This window comes from Hipposideros armiger, unplaced genomic scaffold (assembly GCF_001890085.2).
Source record: "Hipposideros armiger isolate ML-2016 unplaced genomic scaffold, ASM189008v1 scaffold_706, whole genome shotgun sequence".
Classification (NCBI taxonomy): Eukaryota; Metazoa; Chordata; class Mammalia; order Chiroptera; family Hipposideridae; genus Hipposideros; species Hipposideros armiger.
The window spans coordinates 624,250-643,582 of NW_017732056.1; the positions used below are offsets into that span (position 1 = coordinate 624,250).

The window sequence follows — 19,333 nt, forward strand, 5'->3', positions numbered from 1 at the left end:
TCTGGGTAGCATGATGAACTCTTGTGCTGTCCCACTCTGTCGCATTTGGGATGTGAATCATCCCTTTGTCCAGCACATCCACACTGTATATGCTACCCACCTTAGTAGCCATCTTGGTTATCAGATCGACTGCCACAGTATCACAGTGCTGTGTTAAAGTAACCGTTATAGTAGCCTAATGCTACGTCACAATGCCTATGTCATTCACCTCAGTCCATCTCATCACATAGGCATTGTATCATTTCACATCATCTCAAGAAGAACGATGAGCATAGTACAATATTTTGAGAGAAAGAGGCTACATTCATATAACTTTTAAGGCAGCATATTGTTATAATTGTTCTACTTTATATTAGTTACTATTGTTAATCTCTTACTGTGCCTAATCTACATATTAAACTTTATCATAGATATGTATGTGTAGGAAAAAAATATAGTAAATATAGGGTTTGGCACTATCCACAGTTTCAGGCATCCACTAGGGGTCTTGGAATATATGCCTTGAAGATAAGGGGTAAGTATTATACCAAGTTATTTATCTTTATTCTAACTATTGACAATGCCACCTCCAGTTTTTGTAATTTGCAAGACCATTTCTATAGGTTGACATAGTGGCACAAAGAGCCACCTGGTCCCTTGTCACTGGTGAATACCTTTTCCTCAAAAGAGCACAGCTCTTGACCCTTTCTTCAGGATGGCCATTACTTCCCCCAATACTATCCCCAATTATGGTGGACACCCATAGTCTGCCCAGTGTCCTCATCCACGTGGATACTGAGGGAACCTTCTATTGGTGCGTTGTGATCCTGCCCCACAGTCACGAATGGTTGGCCCAGGGCCTCCACCTAAGCCAAAATGAACCATAGGAGTTTTCCCTGTGGGACCAACTGAGTATAAAGCTCTAAGATATAACATCCATGAGCTACGAACAGCATTGTTTACATCCCATGGAGAAAACTTACAGTGAAACAAATAAATACTAGAAGGAATCAGAGACAGGAGATGAGCCAAAGGAGTCCCTATTTCCATTGCTCCTTAGGCTAGCCACATGCCTGCCATTAGTTTCCCTAAGATACCCCAGAATATTTATAATAAATTTCTTTTTTTGCTTAAGCTAGTTCAGGTTGCATTTTTACACTTGCAACTAAAAGAGTATTAAAATACACTAACCATGCTTCTTCTTAAAGATGGCAAGAGATTGAAATTCTACATATGTACTGGTTAAGTGTCTCTTTGTCCCTTTTACTCTATTTCCACATATATTAATTCATTCAAAAACCATTGATTAATATTCTGCTATGTGCCAGACACTATCTCCTTTAAACCTCACAACACCATGCAGTAGGTGTTATTATTACCATTTTACAGCCAAGGAAATTAAGACAGGGAGTGAACTGTCTGGTCACAAAGCTAGTATGTAATGCTGCCAATGCTAAAGGTTGCTATTTTTAAGTGCTTATTTTCTTTTGAGAAAGAGAGAGCCTTCTCTCCCCCAAGAAGCTCTCTCTTCCCCAAAAGAACCAAGCTTTACACCATCTCTTGGCTATCTGAGAGCCCCACCATAGGGCCTGTCACCGCTTACAGTTTGACTCCTGAACCAGAGGCCAAGCCTTCCTCAGTTCCAGCGCTGCCTGCTTCTGCAGACAGCCTCACCTCATTTCATCCCAACAATATTTGACCATATAGAACATGATCTCTACCCAATGCCTTGGACCTTATGAGAAGCCATAGAAAAAAGTCACGAAGTTAAGGGAAGAAAGCATTTCTCAGGCATGAGTTGTTTTTCTTTTTCAGGTAGTACTCGCCTGCCCACATTGACGAACAAAGAAAGTGGGCCATGCCCAGCATGGCTCTGAAGCCATTCCCAAGATCTGGACCTCTCAGGTCTGTCTCTGGAGTAAAGTTACATGTGTGGTGAGGGAAGAAGAACAGAGAGTGAGGACTTTGGAAGGAGGCGTGTGAAATGTACTTGCAACTGGACTGAAACTCCAAACATGGAAATTGAGCCTTTTTCTTTAAAACTGTCTTACCTGGGAATATCTTCTTCGATTGTTGCACATCCATAAAGAAATACAATCACCCCAATCACAGAAGATGGGATGAGGAATGATGTATATAATCCCAGCCAGGCAAAATACAGTCCGATTTTTTCTCCAAAATACTTTCTGGAAAAGAAAGTATAACACATATTAAGAACATTATATTGTTTTCTTCGTTTCTGTTGGTTCTCAACCTGACAATGGGTCAGCATAAATAAAAAGGGATGGAAGTTACATGAGGAAAGGGGTACCTCGGCACAAGGAATCAGCAACTGGTCTTTTCTGAAATGAATTACATTCCATTGGAATCACATATACACACCTGTCCTGGCTGCTCCTGTGAAATAACTGTGAGAGGAGTCCAGCCCTAACAGCACACTAAAAATATGCCATAAATTTTGATATCTTCGCCAGATGTATATAAATAACATATCATCATTTCATGACTGCCGTAGTATTCAACCCACAGAAAAACACACTTTTTGGAACTAGTGTATTTCAACAAAACACACAAATTACATACTTGAGGATATATACTTAGGTACATAAACTAACATAAACATACTCTTAGAAAAAGGACTAGAAGAAATTTGATAAAATATTAGTAGTGATTTCTTTAGCTGATGAAATTATGGGTGGTTTTTATTTCTTTTTTTATGTTTCTCCATTTTTAAACTCTTTACTTTGCTAATGAAGTACTCTTATAATTTAAAAAAATTATTTTAAAAAGCAAATTTACCAAGCCATATCTGTTTGATCCCCAGCTCATAAAGTCAGTAAATTATCACACTAAACTTCCAAAAAGAGATTTTCCCTTAAGTCTCTTAGTTATGGACACCTGATGAGACAAATACAATCCACAGAGGAGAAGTATATTTTATTTCTCAAGAGCCGCTGACATAAAATCCAGGAGGGAGAATAAGAGCTCAGCCCACTCTTTGATGGAAGCACTAAAGAGCAAAAATAACAGTGAATAGCGTCTCGTTATCCACTACAAGAGGTGCTACTCCCACTTAGGATGTAGAGAATGTAAGAAAATGTAGCTTCCACCCTAACAACATGAGAAACCTGGATAATCTGTGAAATCAAAGCTTTTCTTGAACCCATCAGAGAGTGGAGATTGCAAGGTAACCAGGTGAACCAATATTTTTTTAAAGAAAGAGACAAGTTCCTCAAAAAAAAAAAAAAAAGATGGGACACCTATTTGGCAGAGTAGCAGAAGAAAAAGCAGTCACCGTGAAAGTGAGCAAGAAGAAATAGCTAAAATTTTTAAATTCTAAGGCTAAGTGCAGATTAACATGACACGAAAATAACTGGGAGCTCCAGACACAAGAGGAGTTTACAGCCATTCACAGATCCTATCCAATGACTGCCACCCAGGACTTATGGGGAAGGTAATGGGAAAGGTAGGGAAATGGAGAGGGCCCCCTTAGTTGCACACAGGCATGAAAGCCCATCGTCTTCCAGGACCATCTCTCATTCAAATCAAAAGCCTTAATCCCGAGATCAGCAGTCTGCTGCTGGGGAGGGGCAGGAGGGAGACTGCTCTGTGGCAAAGGATTGCTGAGAGCTAAGGGCAGAAAGGGAACAATGAGCACAACTTCTCAGCCTTCCAAGGCCCACAGGAAGCATGTGGTAACAGCATCCCACTGCTGAAGGAATTTGAAGTCTGTGGTACACAGAAGGTGACTCTGTAATGCAATGACGAAATCCACACCCAACTCAACCTCTGAGTAAATTGACTCCACTCCCCTCACCAACAGCCATAAGCACATTTCCAGGGGTAAGTACCATTTACCTAAGTTTCTGCGGTACTTTCATAAACAATGTCCAGAATTCAATAAAAAAATCTTGAGACACACACACAAAAATAAACCTATTGTCAAGAAATAGGGAAATCAACAAAACCCAAATTGATCTAGATGACAGAATTATCAGAGATTTTAAAATAATTGTAATTAATAGGTTAAGGAAGAATTTAATGCAAAAGACAGACAACATGCATGAGGTGCTAACAATGACTTTCCTTGATCTGGGTACTGGTTGCAGGGCTGTGTTTAGTTTGAAAAATTCAGCAAGCTGCGTATTTATTGTATATACACTTTTCTGTATGTGTACTATACTTTGATTTTAAAATGGTTTTAAAAAGACACCACATGTCCTATAACCAGCAAGCCAACAGATTCCCTGGAGATCATCTTATCCATTCTCTTGCCTTCAATCCAGACAGCATTTAATCCATGTCAGGCATACATATCTTTCAAGCCCAGTCTGTCAGCAGACTTAACGGGGAGTTTTCACTTAAATGAAGCACAAAGGTCAGGCTCACAAAAGACAAGGCTTCCAGAATAAGGCGGCCAGCTCTGAAATGCAAGGTAGGCATTTGGCAGGTCAGCCCAAGGCAGTGATGGCGGCCAAATGATGCTGCACCATTCCCAAGCAATCAGATCAGAAGCCGAGCAAGACATGGAGCAGACATGCCAGCAGGGCGTGTTCCAGGGTACCCAGCCCTGTCCCCTGGAGAAGGAGACTTCTGCTCTCAACTCCTGCCAAGCCCACATCAGCCTGACAGGATGGCAGACACAGCACCTTCCTTCCTGGTTTCACACAAAGCCATCAGGCTTTCCTGGCCCCTTAGGAGGTGGATTAAAGGCAAACAGATTGATTGTCCTTAGCAGCATTATGGGCTTGTGCCTGAAGAGAAAGTTCTGAGCCTTTAATTAAAGTTCACAACAGTTGGTTCTCTGGAAGACATCCTGGAATTTCCCAGCTACAAAAAAAGCCAAGCAAGCCAGCAAAGACCTCTCCTTGGTGAAACCATGAGATGGGGCCAACATGGGTTACGTATTCAATCAAGTTAAGGTTCAAATTCTTTGTCAAAATAGTCTCTCCCAGCTCAAGGGTCTCCCCACCACCATCCCTTTAAAAGGCATTATCTAGGTGAGGAGGAAATGTGTGCATCCTTAGGCGGGAAGAGTAGAGAGAGCTTCTAATTCAAAGGCTGTGCTCTGGGGGTTTAGACCTTGGAGCGCTGCACTGTCAAAAATCCAATTTCATGTTCTCCTGCTGTCCCTCTTTTTGGACTTGCTCCAGCTCATTGGCACCTTACTGTTCCTCAAACACACCACGTGTGCTCCCACCTCAGGGCCTCTGCTGGCTGTGCCCTCTGCCTGAACACCCCTTCCTCAGACCTCACACTCACTTCTTCTGTCTCTTCTCTAAAACAGCCTGCTCAGAAAGGCCTTCTGTGATCACCCCATCCCAAATGTCACTTAACCTCTCACCTTGCTTCATTTTTCTTTGTAATACTTATCATTACCTAACAATGTTTTCTAAATTTGCTGGAGCTTTTGTCCATCTCCACCACTAGAATGTAAGCTTCATGAGAGCAGATACTTTCTTTGTCCTATTCACTATTGTTTCCTTAGTGTCTAGAATATGCCTGGCACACAGCAGTGGCTTAATAAGCATTTGTTTAATGAATAACTAACCCCTTGCAATAACCCCATAAGGTGGTTTCTAGGCTTATCCCTCTTTTAGGCAGAAAATGAGCACAGCTCAGAGAGGTTGAGTAACTTGTGCAAAGTCACACAGCTAACAATAGAAGAGTCTGGACTGCCTGATTTCAAGCCTATGCTTTACCCATGACATGTATCTCTTAGGTAACAGGGTAGATGATAACGCAGACCTGAGACTCCCAGTTTACAAAGTGTTATGATTTATTTTCTACTTTAATAAACAACTGAAAGGAACCCTAAGGATCATCTAAAACGGAATTCTCTACTGAGTGATTTATAAAACCCTACAATCCCCAGAAGCACATTCACATCAGAAAAGGCGGTGATGGCAAGTGTTCCAATTACTATTTGTAAAAAAAGCAATATATAAAATGATTATTTAGACAGTTTCTGTTTATTAATGAGCAGCATGAAAGCTTCCAAGTACACATCAGATGGTGATTAGAGACACATGCTCATGGTTAGTTCTCCAATCATTTATCAACTAGTGGTTTTGGCCATTTTACATTGTTTTCATTTTCATTCTTAAATATTGGTTTGTTTTATTTTGTTACCCACACCAACTTTTAAATAAAGATGGAAACATAAGGAAAACTGATGGTATTCATGTTAATGCAGAGCATAAAGATGGCAAGAAGGAAATCAATGAATTTACCTTGCTGATATTCACACAGATCCATAAATTGCATACAATTGATCAAAACTATTATATGACATATAAAGATATTCTCATAACCAGAAACCAATGTTAAAATGGGAGGAAGCTATTATTTCTAATTATATCCATTTGGTTTGTCATTTATGGGAGTTAAAGATCATCCCTAACTACCATGTGTAATCTGCAGAGAAGTCCTTGCAAAATTAGCCTAAAACTTTCTCTTTTAGCTCATCATTTAGAAATGAAGGGTAAGTATTAGATGATAAACCAGTTAAATTTTAACTCAAAGTGCAACCATACCAGATTTCAGGTCATGAAAGTGGCTTTTTTGTCTATTTTAAAGCTGTAAGATGATGATAAATTTTAATCTAAGTTTTAATATACATCATTACCCAAACCAAAGATGACATACTCTGTCACTTGAAAATCTATTTGTTAGAGCATGTTTTTTTTCTTGAATAATTTAATGTGATAACAGAAACAGTGTGTGCCATCTTTGTTTAAAAGGAAAAGGATAAACTTGCCTTTATGTATGATATTATAAAAGATTGTATGTAATAAATTTTATAGTACAATATCCATTAATATTTATTTAAAATTTTTATTTAGAATCATTTCTTCATCATTTCCCACATAATATTGACTTAAAAACAATTTCTAAGGGAATTTAGGGGATTATACATGTGCTACTGTGAAGGTGGCTTGTGCAGAGCTGCAGACCCCTCCCCACCTGGCTCCACCAGGTCTTTGCCCCAAGAGGATGACCTCAGTGCACTGTGTCAACCAGGCCCTCTGGCCCTCTGGCTTCTGGGTTGGCCAGTGGGAAGCACCAGCAGAACATGGGGAGTAGGAATTACTCTCTCAGCTTGCAGATGAGGCAACAAGCATCAAAATAGTTAAATCCTATGCCCAGGGTCCACAGTTAGCTACACATCTGAATTTCCAACTGAAGTTTATCTATCTTGAGAGCTTTTGAGCCCTTCTACTGCCCCACTGTTTTGCCAATTCCAAACCCTTTCTTTCTGTTGTTAATTCTGCCTCCCTCCTCTACCACTAGAATATGACTAATGGACAGGAGAATAGGGATAACTGTACATAACATATATACAGAAAAATAAGTCCTACAAAACAGGAATAATCTCCATTGTCTCATCTTGACCCAGAAATCACTATGTGCCCATATGAGTCACGTTAAAAATTATGGAAGAATAAAAAGGGAGAACCTCCAAATTGTTTTTCCACCTATTAAGATGCATTAGCCTGAGCAGCATAAATCTTTTCTTTAGGAGCTTGTCAGAAGAGTTTTCTCCCTCTAATCTCTTCATGGCAAACCTCCTTTGCCTCTGAGAATGTCCACTCCCTTAGCTCAGAAATCCTTTCCATCCAATGCCCTGCCCAGCACCTACTGCAGACTTGGTGTGGTGAACAGGAAATGGTACCAGTGAACTGAGGAGCATGGGCTCAACACTTTGACATAAAAGCAACTCGAAAAGTTGTCAAAGCTAACACCATCTAAACCCCATCCTCACATATACAGATTGAGGGTAAAGATGCTTAGGCTGGCCAAGGCTATGTGGGAGGCTTTCAAAAAATGCTCCCCAAGCCCATCCCATCTCTCGAGCTTAATCATGCCTTCCTCAGACCCCTCATCAGCAATGAGCACTGTTGGTGGACATATATCTTCATATCTCACCTGCTACATTCTAGAATTGCATTGTAATTCCTCTGTGTTATAAAGCTACTTTATTATGATGATCAACAATCCTGAAAATGTGCACAGCACTTTATAGTATATAAAGTACCTTCACACACCCCATCACATGCAATCTTCCAAACCACTCTTTGGAAAAGAAAGTGAAGGTCACAGATTTAAATAACTGGCCCAAAGCCAAGCAGCTATGACAGGGGATGCTGGGACCAATACCACGTGCTCTGCCTCCATCGTCTGAGCTCATTCAGCTCTACTCTCTTGTTCTTTAAGTGGTTGCTTCTCACCTCCCTAGCCTTACTGCAAGCACCTCAAGGGCTTATATATCTTATTCTCCCCACCTGGGCATTGCACAAGTCTCTGCCCTTTCTTAACCCTTGATAAATCCCTGTTGAACGCATGAGTGATGAACAAGTGAACACCTCTGTGTGTCAGGTACTGGCAAGTAGAAAAAAAGAAAGCTTCAGGTGATTCACAGGGATGCCACTTAGGAATAAAGCCATTCAGAGGCAGCACCAGTCTCTGTGACCAGGCTCCTGAGTCCCCTGAAGAATCTACATGTGGGTAGCCTTTGCCCCTCATGAGCTCTCTCCCAGCATCTTTTAACCTAAGAATCAGAGGATAAGAAGCTTCTTTGAGCTTAGATGCCATCTTGGTCCCAGTGCCTTCTACTTGTTGGTATGCTAGTGTAGAATCCCAGCAGAACTTGAGACTCAAGTCAAAGATCACATGCTTTCAGATCACTGGCTTGGATCCTGAGGTGTCTGAGTGCAGGACAATGCCATAACCTGAAGGACTACTCCAAAATTTGAGGAGAGATGCTCCTGAACATGGCAGGCCCCAAAGAACTCAGCCTCCAGGTCTAAGGGAAAGGTCATGAATCCTTTATCCAAACATCCCCCACAGTTCTCTCAGAGCCCTGGACACATGACAGCAATAACATAAAAGATAAATATCTCTTTAAAACACTCACAAAAAAAATTGGGGTGAAAGAAAGGAAATGAGCTTGAAAATAATCAGATGTGAAAATTGACATGAACTTGGAAGAAATAAAAAGACATCAGAGTTAAGAGTTCACAGGGGCCACTTAGCTGTTGCTTGAGGTACCAGCATTAACCAAGAATCCTCAGCATTGCAGATGATTAAAAAAAAAAGAAAGAAAAAAGGTCTCTACATGAGATATGAGGTCATGGTAGCAATAATCAGCTATGATTATTGAGGCTCCAGAGAGAAGTGAAGATTCAATTATTTGTCCTTCACCTCATTTGAGGATACAGAGAAGGAGACAAGGCCTTAGGGATGAAGGGCAGCAAGAGGTTAAGAAAAGACAACAGTGTCCGCATGTGAACTTGACCCTCTTGGTGCATGTCAAATGCCAGCACAGGCTGAGAAGATGAAGAAACTAATGTGGGACTTATAACAGTGGCTCCTAAGTCATCCTAAGGCTCTTTCCCAAGCATGCTGTCTTATGGTTTCAGGGTACGTGCCATCACAAACATACGGATTTGATTGTATCTCCCCACCCCCATCTTCCTCTCATGCCAGAAAAGAATGCATACCAATTTCAAAATGAAAAGGAAAAAAAACTAAAGAACGGCCAAGGACCAAAATTCAGAGTATGGTTTTAAGCAAGCTTGGAACATGTTAGGAAAATAATTGTTGCCGGTCAACAAATCCAAATGGCAGTGGCACCAGTCAGTTAACACTGACAGCCAGGAATGTAACTACCATTAGTAGGAGCAGATATGTGGTGTGCCAAAAAGGACTGAAAAGAAATGGCCCCACAGATATCTAACACCTCCATGGGTAAGGTGACACATCATTTCCCTACAGTTCCCAGGTCAATGTGTAGGAGTGAATCCACTTTTGTCCTCAGACTTTACCCAAGGGTTAGTGGCCAGCTGTTCTCCATGTCCACTGGAAACGGAACAAAAAGGCTTCCATTAGAGTGGAGGGAATGCAATTTCAACATCAAAGGGAATGACTGGTTGTAATTCACTCATAACAATGCATATTAATTGTGTGCCTATAAATCAATCTACTTACAAATATTTATTGAGTGCCTACTCTAATAAGGACTGCATTATGTGTCAGACTCTAAGCTGAATGATTTTCAAATATTATGACCAGCCCTTACAACAGCACTACAAGATAGATATTATTAACTGCATTCTATAGATGAGGACCAACACACAGAGGAGTTAAATGATTGTCCCAAGATCATGAAGCTAGGAAACGGTAGAAGGAAGATCAGACTCAAGTTTATCCAATTCCAGTTTTCTTTACTTTCTTGAATTTCAGCTAAGTTCTGAAGGAGATTCTTTGTACCTCCCCACCAAAACTGCATGTCATTGTATGTTGAATAAATGTTGAGTGAATGAATGAGCATAAATGATAGGTTCTACCACCAATGTTCTTATACCATATTTCATCAATTTAAACATTCACCTTTTAAGAGCATTACATGATATAAATATGTACCTTACAATCAGCAGACTCTTAGAATCAAAGAAATATGATAATCTTGAACCGGTTCCACATGAAAGTGTAATGAACAATACTGGACAGTGAGATATTGTAATAAGATATCTATATCTAGATATAGATATAGATATATAGATATACACACACATATATATATATACATAGATATGTGTGTGTGTATATATTTGGTCATTCAGATAACCAAAATATATTTCTCAGATATACTATTTGGTCTTCATCCACAGTTTCTGGCTTACAGCTCCCAAACCCCTTGGAATTTTCTAAGTGATGAGAGCAACAATGGTGTCTCTTATTCTTAATGAGGTGACTTTTGGACCCCACCCAAGGGCGAGGGCTGGTTGCCAGTAGGAGCTAACCACAAGGTTAGAGGGTTGGAACTTTCAGTCCCACCCCTTGATTTCCAGGAAAAGAATAGGGGCCTGATGTTGAATTAATTGCCAATGGCCAATGACTTAGTCATGACTACATAATGAAGTCTCCTTAAAAACTCGAAAGGACAGTTTGTTAGTCCTTTACAGAGATCTTCCAAGTCGGAAAACCAGAACATTTCCACATGCCACAGTGCTGGGCACCAAGCTCAGACAGGAGATCTTTTATTCAGGACCTCACTCTGTGTATCTCTGCATCTGGCTGTTGATTTGTATCCTTTAATATCCTTTGTAATAAATCAGTAATCTTGTAAATAAAACGTTTCTCTGAGTTCTCTGAGCTCTTCTAGCAAATTAATCAAACCCAAGGAGAGGTTCATAGGAACATCTGATTTGTAGCCCATCTGTCAGAAGCACAGGTAACAACCTGGGCTTGCAACTAGTGTCTGAAGTAGAGGGTGGTCCTTTGGTACTGAGCCCTTACCTGTGGAACCTGAGTCTATCTCCAGGTAGATATAGTGTCAGGGTTGAGTTGAATTCTCAGACACCCTGCTGGCATCTGAGATTTATTTGTTGGTATGGGAAGCCTCCAAAAACATGTTAGAATTGAGTCTGGGAACCCTTTCAGACAGTGAATGTTAAGTGTCAAATAAGATAAGTGTCACAGTCCAGATAGAACAGTCCAAAAACTGTGGAATCACTTTCAGATTTAAAGGCCAACAGAATTTTGATGATGGTGGGAACAGTCAGTTGAGGCATCTCTCTTAGAAGAGTATGTAGGTTTCTTAAAGGCAGGGACTTCTTCTGACTCTTTTTTTGCTCCCCAAGTTCCCAGCTCTGCATTATGCAAGAAAGAATGGTGGTATCTCCCCTCTGAAGCATGGAAAAGGAAAGGAAAGCCCAACCCATCTGATGTTCCTAGTGATTCCTGCTTAGAGGAAGAGGGTTGAATCAGATGGCCTCTGGAGAACCCTCCTAGATCTGGGATTCTATATCTAAAATAAGAAACCTGATTGGTTGCTCATTTGATTAATTATGGAAACTTACTGTGCATTGACAGTATCAAATCAAGTACTCATTCAACAAGATTTTCTTTACTCCCTTCTCTCTAGTCAGCTTCCTTCTCCCATTTCCATATGTTTTGCTCACTTCCCCCTTTCCCAAATGTGTGCATGAGCACAGGTGCGCGCGCGCGCGCGCGCGCACACACACACACACACACACACACAGTTATTTAAAAGTAAATTAATTTCCCTTCTCTATTCTCAATTTAAATGATCTAAAAAGCCTCCTCTCTTTAGGAAGTGCTACATGGTTTTAAAGGACAGGGACAGAGAATGATCACACACCAAGCAGAGCCTTTAGTAAGGAGTTTCTCTAATCCTTTTCCCCTCAAAATGCTGTCTCAATAGGTACAATAATCCAAAAACAATTCCTGCATGCTAAAAGCAATGGGTGAAAATCTGATGAGGAATAAGCTATCTATACAGTCTCAAAGACTCGCCTCATAAATTTCTTAATAATTACAAAGGAAAACCAGTAACCTTACAATGAAGAAATCTGGCAGACATCACCATAACCTGGTGATCCAAGCTAACATCACCATAAGAGGGACACACACACAGATGGGCCTCCTATTGTGATGTATTGGAAAAGAAACACATCACTTATGTAGGATTCCTACTAAAAATGCATAATCTGGATCTTGTCATGAGGTAAAATCAGACAAAACCAAATTGAGAGACCATCAACAAAATGATCATTTGCTCTTCAAAAATGTCAACATTATGAAAGACAAACAAACGATTACCAATTAAAGGAGACTAACAAGATATACCAACTATAAATTGTAATACAAGACATTATTGGGACAACTACAGTTTCAACATAGAATGTAGAATGGATAATAATATAACATAATGTTACATTTCCTGGTGTTGAAAATTACCCCATAAGAAAAATAATCCTTATTTTCAGAAAATACGCAGTTTTTAGGGATAAAGAGGCATGGTGCCCCCCACATGCTCGTAAGTGGCTTAATAATAATATATTCATATAAATGGAAAGAGGAAATGAGAACAAATGTGGCAAAATTCAAACAATTGATAAACCAGAGTGCCGACAATAGGAAGGCCTTTGTATAATTTTTTAAATTTTTCTGTAATTTTGAAATTATTTCAAAATAAAAAGTAAAAAACAAATAAAACCAATTTCTCCTCATTGTCCAGGAGTCATTAGCCCAGGCCCTGGTCTCTACGCAGCAATGTCTGGTTTCTACAGCTCCAAAAGCCTTCATAGCAGAAACGGAGGATGTCTATTAGCAGGTCCTACCTCTCAACATGTTCAGTCCTTCCTTTGATTTTAGTAGAGACTACAAGTGAGCAAAGTGATAGTGGGAAATAATTATCTGTGCATACAACAATTAGTGCGACAACCACAGAACGTTAATAGCCACATATGTGGCTGCAGGACCATCCTTCCCTCATAAACATACCAGCAGTGACACACGGCCAGACCTACTCTCTGCCCTCAGGAACTGCGAGTCCTAAATCAAAGTAATCAAAGTCCTAAATCAGGGCAGGCAGTAGAGGCTGCGCATATTTTGAAGGAGGCTCTGAAAACAAAAATAAAGATGTTCCTGGAAGCCGTCTTGGAAGGGGGAAAGGAAACCTTGATGACATTGTGAGATATTGGAATAGGTTGCAAGGGGGAGACCAACGAGCGTCCTTTCCTGGACATCTTTAAAAGAAAGGGAAACCATCTAGGAAAATGTGACAATGTGTAGAATTTACTTTAAAATACTTCCTCATACAAAGTGTAAGAGGATGTGTCTCACTTGACTGAAGCGATGATGCAGGTGTCAGCCAAGACGGCCCAGGTGTTCAGCTGGCGCTCTGTTCAGAAAGCCTATGCTCACAGGTGGCATTTCTGCCTCCCTTAGCTCTATCAACAAGCACAGCTTGGTTAATTAGCATACAGAGTGTCAGAAATGGATTTTCATGGGTAAAAATAATGGCCTGTTGATTAGCATACCAAATGTTAGAAAAGGGCTCTCATTTGGTGAAATTAGAGGAATTCAAATTATGTGGAATGGCTAGACATATTTCAGATATACTCCCACTCTTGTTTATAAATATCCATAGAGGCCTGTACCCCTTGTCCTAGAGATGATGCCTTAGGCTAAACCCCTAAACAGCCCCATGCCCATGTCTAGCTTAATCTCTGGATTCTGTTTCCCTGACACTGGTGATAAGGGTGACAAAGTTCTGCCTCTAGAATTGAGATTTTTGCCTGGAGAGACTCTTTCATGCAAGGAGATGGTCGAAACACATAAAAGAACAGTAAGTTACGACATCCTGAACAGGCTGTATGAACTATTTCTTTTTTCACACTTGTTAATAAATGTCACTTACTTCAAAACCTCTTCAGAGGCTAACAATTTCTACCAGGAAAGAATTGTATATGACTGAATTGGCTTAGGTCAGCTTGCAACAGACGAATGAGGTGTGATCCTGCATAAACAGAGGGCCGGGAGGAACGATGAGCTGTGGATAGGCCTTTCTGTTAATGACCTCTAGCTTAACTCCACTGTGGTGTGAGGATATTTGCCATATGACCTCAATTCTTAAGAATCACTGAAATTTGTTTTATGGGCTAGAATATATGGTCTAGCTCGATAAATGGTCCACGTGAAAATAATCTGTTTGCTGCCGTTTGGCAACAGTGTTCTATAAATACCAGTTAGGATAAGTTCATTCATAATGTTGTTCAAGCCTACTCTATCCTCACTGATTTTTGTCTATCAGTCCTGTCAATTACTGAGAGAGTTGAAATCACCAAATATAATTGTGGATTTGTTTATTTCTCCTTTCTGTTTTGTCAGTCTTTGCTCCGTGTATTTTGAAGCTCTGTTATCAGGTACACGCAGTCTTAAATTGGACTGGTATGTCATCTTAATGAGTAGGCCCCTTTACCAATATAAATATTATCCATATTCCTGATAACATTCCTTGCCCTAAAGCCTACTTTGTCTGCTATTAATAAAGCCACTTCTGCTTTCTTTTGACTAGTTTTTATAGTCAAAAACATCCTTTTACTTTTAACCTGTGTCTTTATATTTAAAGTATGTTTCTTGTAGATAGTACATAGTTGAGTATTGCTTTTTTTATCCAATCTAACAATTTCTACCTCTTAATTTGAGGTTTAGGCCATTTATGCTTAATAGAATTGCCAATATGGCAGAGTTTAAGACTACTATCTTGCTATTTCATTTTGTACTTGTTCAGAACTATAGGGCTGACTTTGTTCTTTTAGGGATTCCCTGCCTGCTGTCTAATGTCTGAAAACAGTTATTACATACATTTTAACTAGTTTCTAGTTGTTTATGGTAAAAAAGCTAGTCCTATGCCAGATACTCCACCATGACCAGATGTAGAAGTAGGGAATCTGTGTTTAAAAGGTTTCTCAGGTGATTCTGGTGTGCTGCTAGAATTGGAAATCATTGCTTTAATTCAAAGACCACAAGTTAAATGGCTAAAGGCCATCATGAAATATGAGTGCTGGATATAAGACAATAAGGATGTTGGAAGCTGTGGGGAACTAGAAAGCATAGGCTCCAACTGAAAATATTTACATTTAATGTTCTTAAAACATTTTTTGGACCAAGTTTTAAAAAATGTCTACTGGCTTCGGGCCACCAATTTGTAATATCTATGAATCTTCTCAAGTGTCAATGTACCTCTTAAAATGGAGTGCCCAGAATTGAGCGCAATCTTCCATGGTGGACTGACAGCTCAAGGGTGGTGACACCATAATTACCCACAATCCATACCTTATGAGTTCATTACTTCAGTGTAAGACAAGTTCATGTTTGGCAATAAACTAAGAGCTCATGTAGAGCTACCCCCACCCCCCCAATTTCTCATACACACGTACCTGCCAAATCAAATTCTCTTGGCCCTGCACTGTATTAGCTGACAACATTTACCACTATTAAATTTCACCTTGTTGGTTTTGGCTCGGGGTTCCTTCTTGTCAAGAACATTTTGAATCTTGATTCTGTTACCTTTCAAGGTAACTAGTTTATCCAGATGTGTGCTGATGGGAAATTAGATAAGTATGCCTCCCATTCTCAAGGACCCAGGACGAGTGACTAGACCCCATGACACAGTCCCCTTGACTGATGCTGGCCAATCAATGCTGCCTTTATTCTTCACAATCTCTACCCCCAGGAGAACAGAGAACAGAAGGAGATGAAGCACAAACAAATGAACCCAGCTCTTAGAAAAGTATCATGGCAAAATGCCAGGGTGATGGTGAATTTGCAATCAGCATGTGAATTTCGTATAAACGTTCCCATGAATATGCCTGCCACTCATTTTCACAGGTAACAGGTAATGTTGAAAGTGGAGAAGATAGGGCCACCCTAGAACAAAGCTGTAGGGCATTATTCCTGTTTGGCTTTCACTCAGAAGCCCCAGCTATGCAGCTAATTAGCTGTGTGGCTTTGGGCTACTGCATTGTCTTCCCTGAGCTTCAGTTTCCTCATCCGAAGTCTCCCTCTCCAAGGACCCAGAAGAAGCTTTGCTTCTTTTCCCACCATGGCACTCTCTCTCCCACGAGAGAACCTGCATATGCTTCATCTCCACAAGGCCTTGCTTTGCTTTGGCTATGACATACTTCTGGGAAAAGTAGTTAGGAGAACTTTCTCTATCCTTCCAATAACATTCTTCAAATCTGATCTTCCCAGTTTCCTACTTAAAATCCTTCCACATCACTTAAGCTAAGACTTAAGGCTGGCTTCATGATGTGACGCCTGCCTACCTTCTCTGCCTTTCATCCCCCCGCAACCCTCACATGCACTCTTCATTCCAGCCATACTCAGCTCCTTGCAAACCCGAATGACTGCTGTTTTCACCACTTCATGCTGTTCTCTCCTGCCTGGAATGCCCATCCGCCTCTCCTACACCCATCTGACATGGAGTCGTTATTCAAAACTGAGCTCAGTCATTGCATCATCCAGGAGGTCTCCTCCGATTCAGTTAGGAGCCCCTCTTTTGTCCCTCCTCAGGCCGATGCACATATTCTGTCCAAGAATTCATCACGCATCTGTAGGTATGTGCTGAAGTATCTTTCCTCCAAGTTGACTATAAGCTCCTTGAGGGGCAGGAGTTTTCATCACCACTGCCTGGGACGGTTCCTACCACAGTACAGGTGCTTGTTGAATCACTGAGTATTTTGAATGTCGAGGGAATCAATGAGTGAGCAAATCACAGCACATGAGTGGCTGTCTGCCTCTCCCACAGAAGGGGCCAGGCCTGCAAGCCGAGCCCTTATCACAGCATCCTGAGCTCATACTCAGGCTCACAGCAGAAATCTAAATGTCAGGCATCCTGATGTGACTCCCCATGCCATTCACGTAGCTCTCCACCCTCTTTCTAAATCCTCCCCCTGGGAGGAGCCACACCCCCAGGTGTGCTGGCCAAGAGAGGTGCCCGAGTGCCTGGAATCCACGAGGTTGGGGAAGCCTCCTGGAAACACATCAGTTGGAAAATCCATCCCCAGCCAGCCCTCACCAGGCCTCTCTCCTGCCAAGTTTGCTCGCTGCTTGAAGTCTATGAGCCACTAGTTGTTTACGTTCCTAACCCTGATTTCAGGGGCATCTGCAATTTAATTTGAACCATGGATAGACGGGGCTGTTCTCTGTTACAGCTCCAAGAGCATAAACAACCTTCAGGCTGAACTCTATGTGGCATCGCCCGGCACCACCCCTACCCTGGCTCTATAAATACTTCTATCACTTTCCAAGATCACCTTCAGCAGGCCCAGATGGGGGTAACGTGCCCCCAAGTCTGGAAGACGTCACTAGGAGTGAACAGATATAGAGTAGCTGGAATGGATCAGTAAGGAAAGGAGATGGGAGGAAAAAGAATAAAGCCTGATGGTTATTGGAGGGAAAAGGACAAAGTTCAAGGGCACCAGAGAGGTTTAGAGGAAGACACACACAGCAGTGGAGACGTGATAAATTCCTCAGGCCCTAGGAGGGTGTGAGAAGGGCTGAGAGGAGTCAGCCTCAGGGGACCCACGATGAGCTCTGAAACACCTTGTCAGAAGTCAGGCTCCCAGGAATGGTGAACAGAGTTGGCTGGGCACACCACCCACCCTCCACCCATAAAAGGGTAGAAAGAAAAGTAGGGTAAGTATGACCTCGGCCCTTCTAAATCACTCTCACACAGTCTGTCTGCTTCAACCACCACCATTCCTCCTGCCAAAAGCATCTTAACCTACATCGAATCATGCCAACTCCTTCCTGCCTACTCCCGGGACTCTGGGGATTAAAGGCCAACACCAAGGGACGGGGTAATGAACGGCAAAGAGAATTCTGATCAAGGGACGCCGGGCTGGGCATGTGCCCAGCTTATTCATTATGGGAAGCCCACTTTGCATTTCATTGTTCACTGGTCCTGCCGGGAGGCTCAGTGGAAATTATTGTAACCTCTCACAGACAGAGCTCTGTGCCTGTCTGAGACTGCTCTGCCTCTCTGCCCCATGTCACATTCATCATCCACTGTCTACCAATAGGGGGCACCCCACTGGTTTATGTTACAGGATGTGCAGATGTGCAGATAAGAGCCCCAGTTAATGCGGAGAACAAAGCCCTGAGGCAGTATCCTATGGCAACAAGGCAGAGAGGCCCTTCCAGCCCTCTTACACACATGCAGACACACACACACGCAATTCCCAGGCATCAACCCCACCTGGACAACTCAAAACCATTTGGAGCAGAAATTCCCAGACTGGGCCTCTGGGCCTTCCCGGAGATCAGCGGCCCTCGTGCCAGGTCTCCTGCCATGCAGCTGCCATCCACCCTCCAGACCAGCGGCCCCTGAGATGCCATGCAGACTTTTCCACTCATCCAGAGCTTCTTAAGTGCCTCTGATATACACCATGTGTCCCAACAGGAAAACACACACTCATCAACTCTACAAAATGCTCCAGATGTGATCAAAGCCAGAGAGGCAAAAGAAAACAGAGATGGGGGTGTTCAGGGAGTGGGGGGGGGAGAGAGAGAAATCCAGGATGTGGGGACCAGGAGTGCCGCGGGTGATGGTGAGTCCCATAGACAAAGTCCAGAACTGGGCTCCGCCTCCTGGATTCCAATCCTTAGTTCCACTTGCTTCTTTGTAAGACCTTGGGTCTTGCCTCCAGACCAGCTTGTGGCTTGAGGGTCTATCCGGTAGAGCCTGGAAAGCTGGCCCTGGAAGGGTTGTTATAGATCACCTGGCCCAATACCCTTATTGTTGGGTGAGGAAGGTATCAGGTAAATCAACCTGCCTGAAGCATCCACCACCTTTAATCCTACACATCCCTTTACCTCCCAGCTTACAGCTCTGTATTAAATGTTTGCAGGTTACAGTGGCACAGATTAAAGAGTCCTTATTTAGAAGTGGCCTCACACGTGATACTTCTGTCCCTCTGCCTTGTTAATGCTGTTAGAGGGTTTTGGTTCCTTTTGGATAAAGTGAGGGGAATGGCTT

General features: G+C 41.8%; 1 protein-coding gene across 1 annotated transcript in view; it reads right to left on the reverse strand.

The window, feature by feature from the left end:
* The window catches only part of ANO2 (anoctamin 2), a 318,461-nt gene that overhangs the window by 164,886 nt on the left and 134,242 nt on the right, over positions 1–19,333 (reverse strand). The window contains exon 12 of the mRNA XM_019627082.1: positions 2,031–2,165. Within this exon, the coding sequence (XP_019482627.1) occupies positions 2,031–2,165 (135 nt within the window). The remainder of the gene's footprint in view (positions 1–2,030; positions 2,166–19,333) is intronic.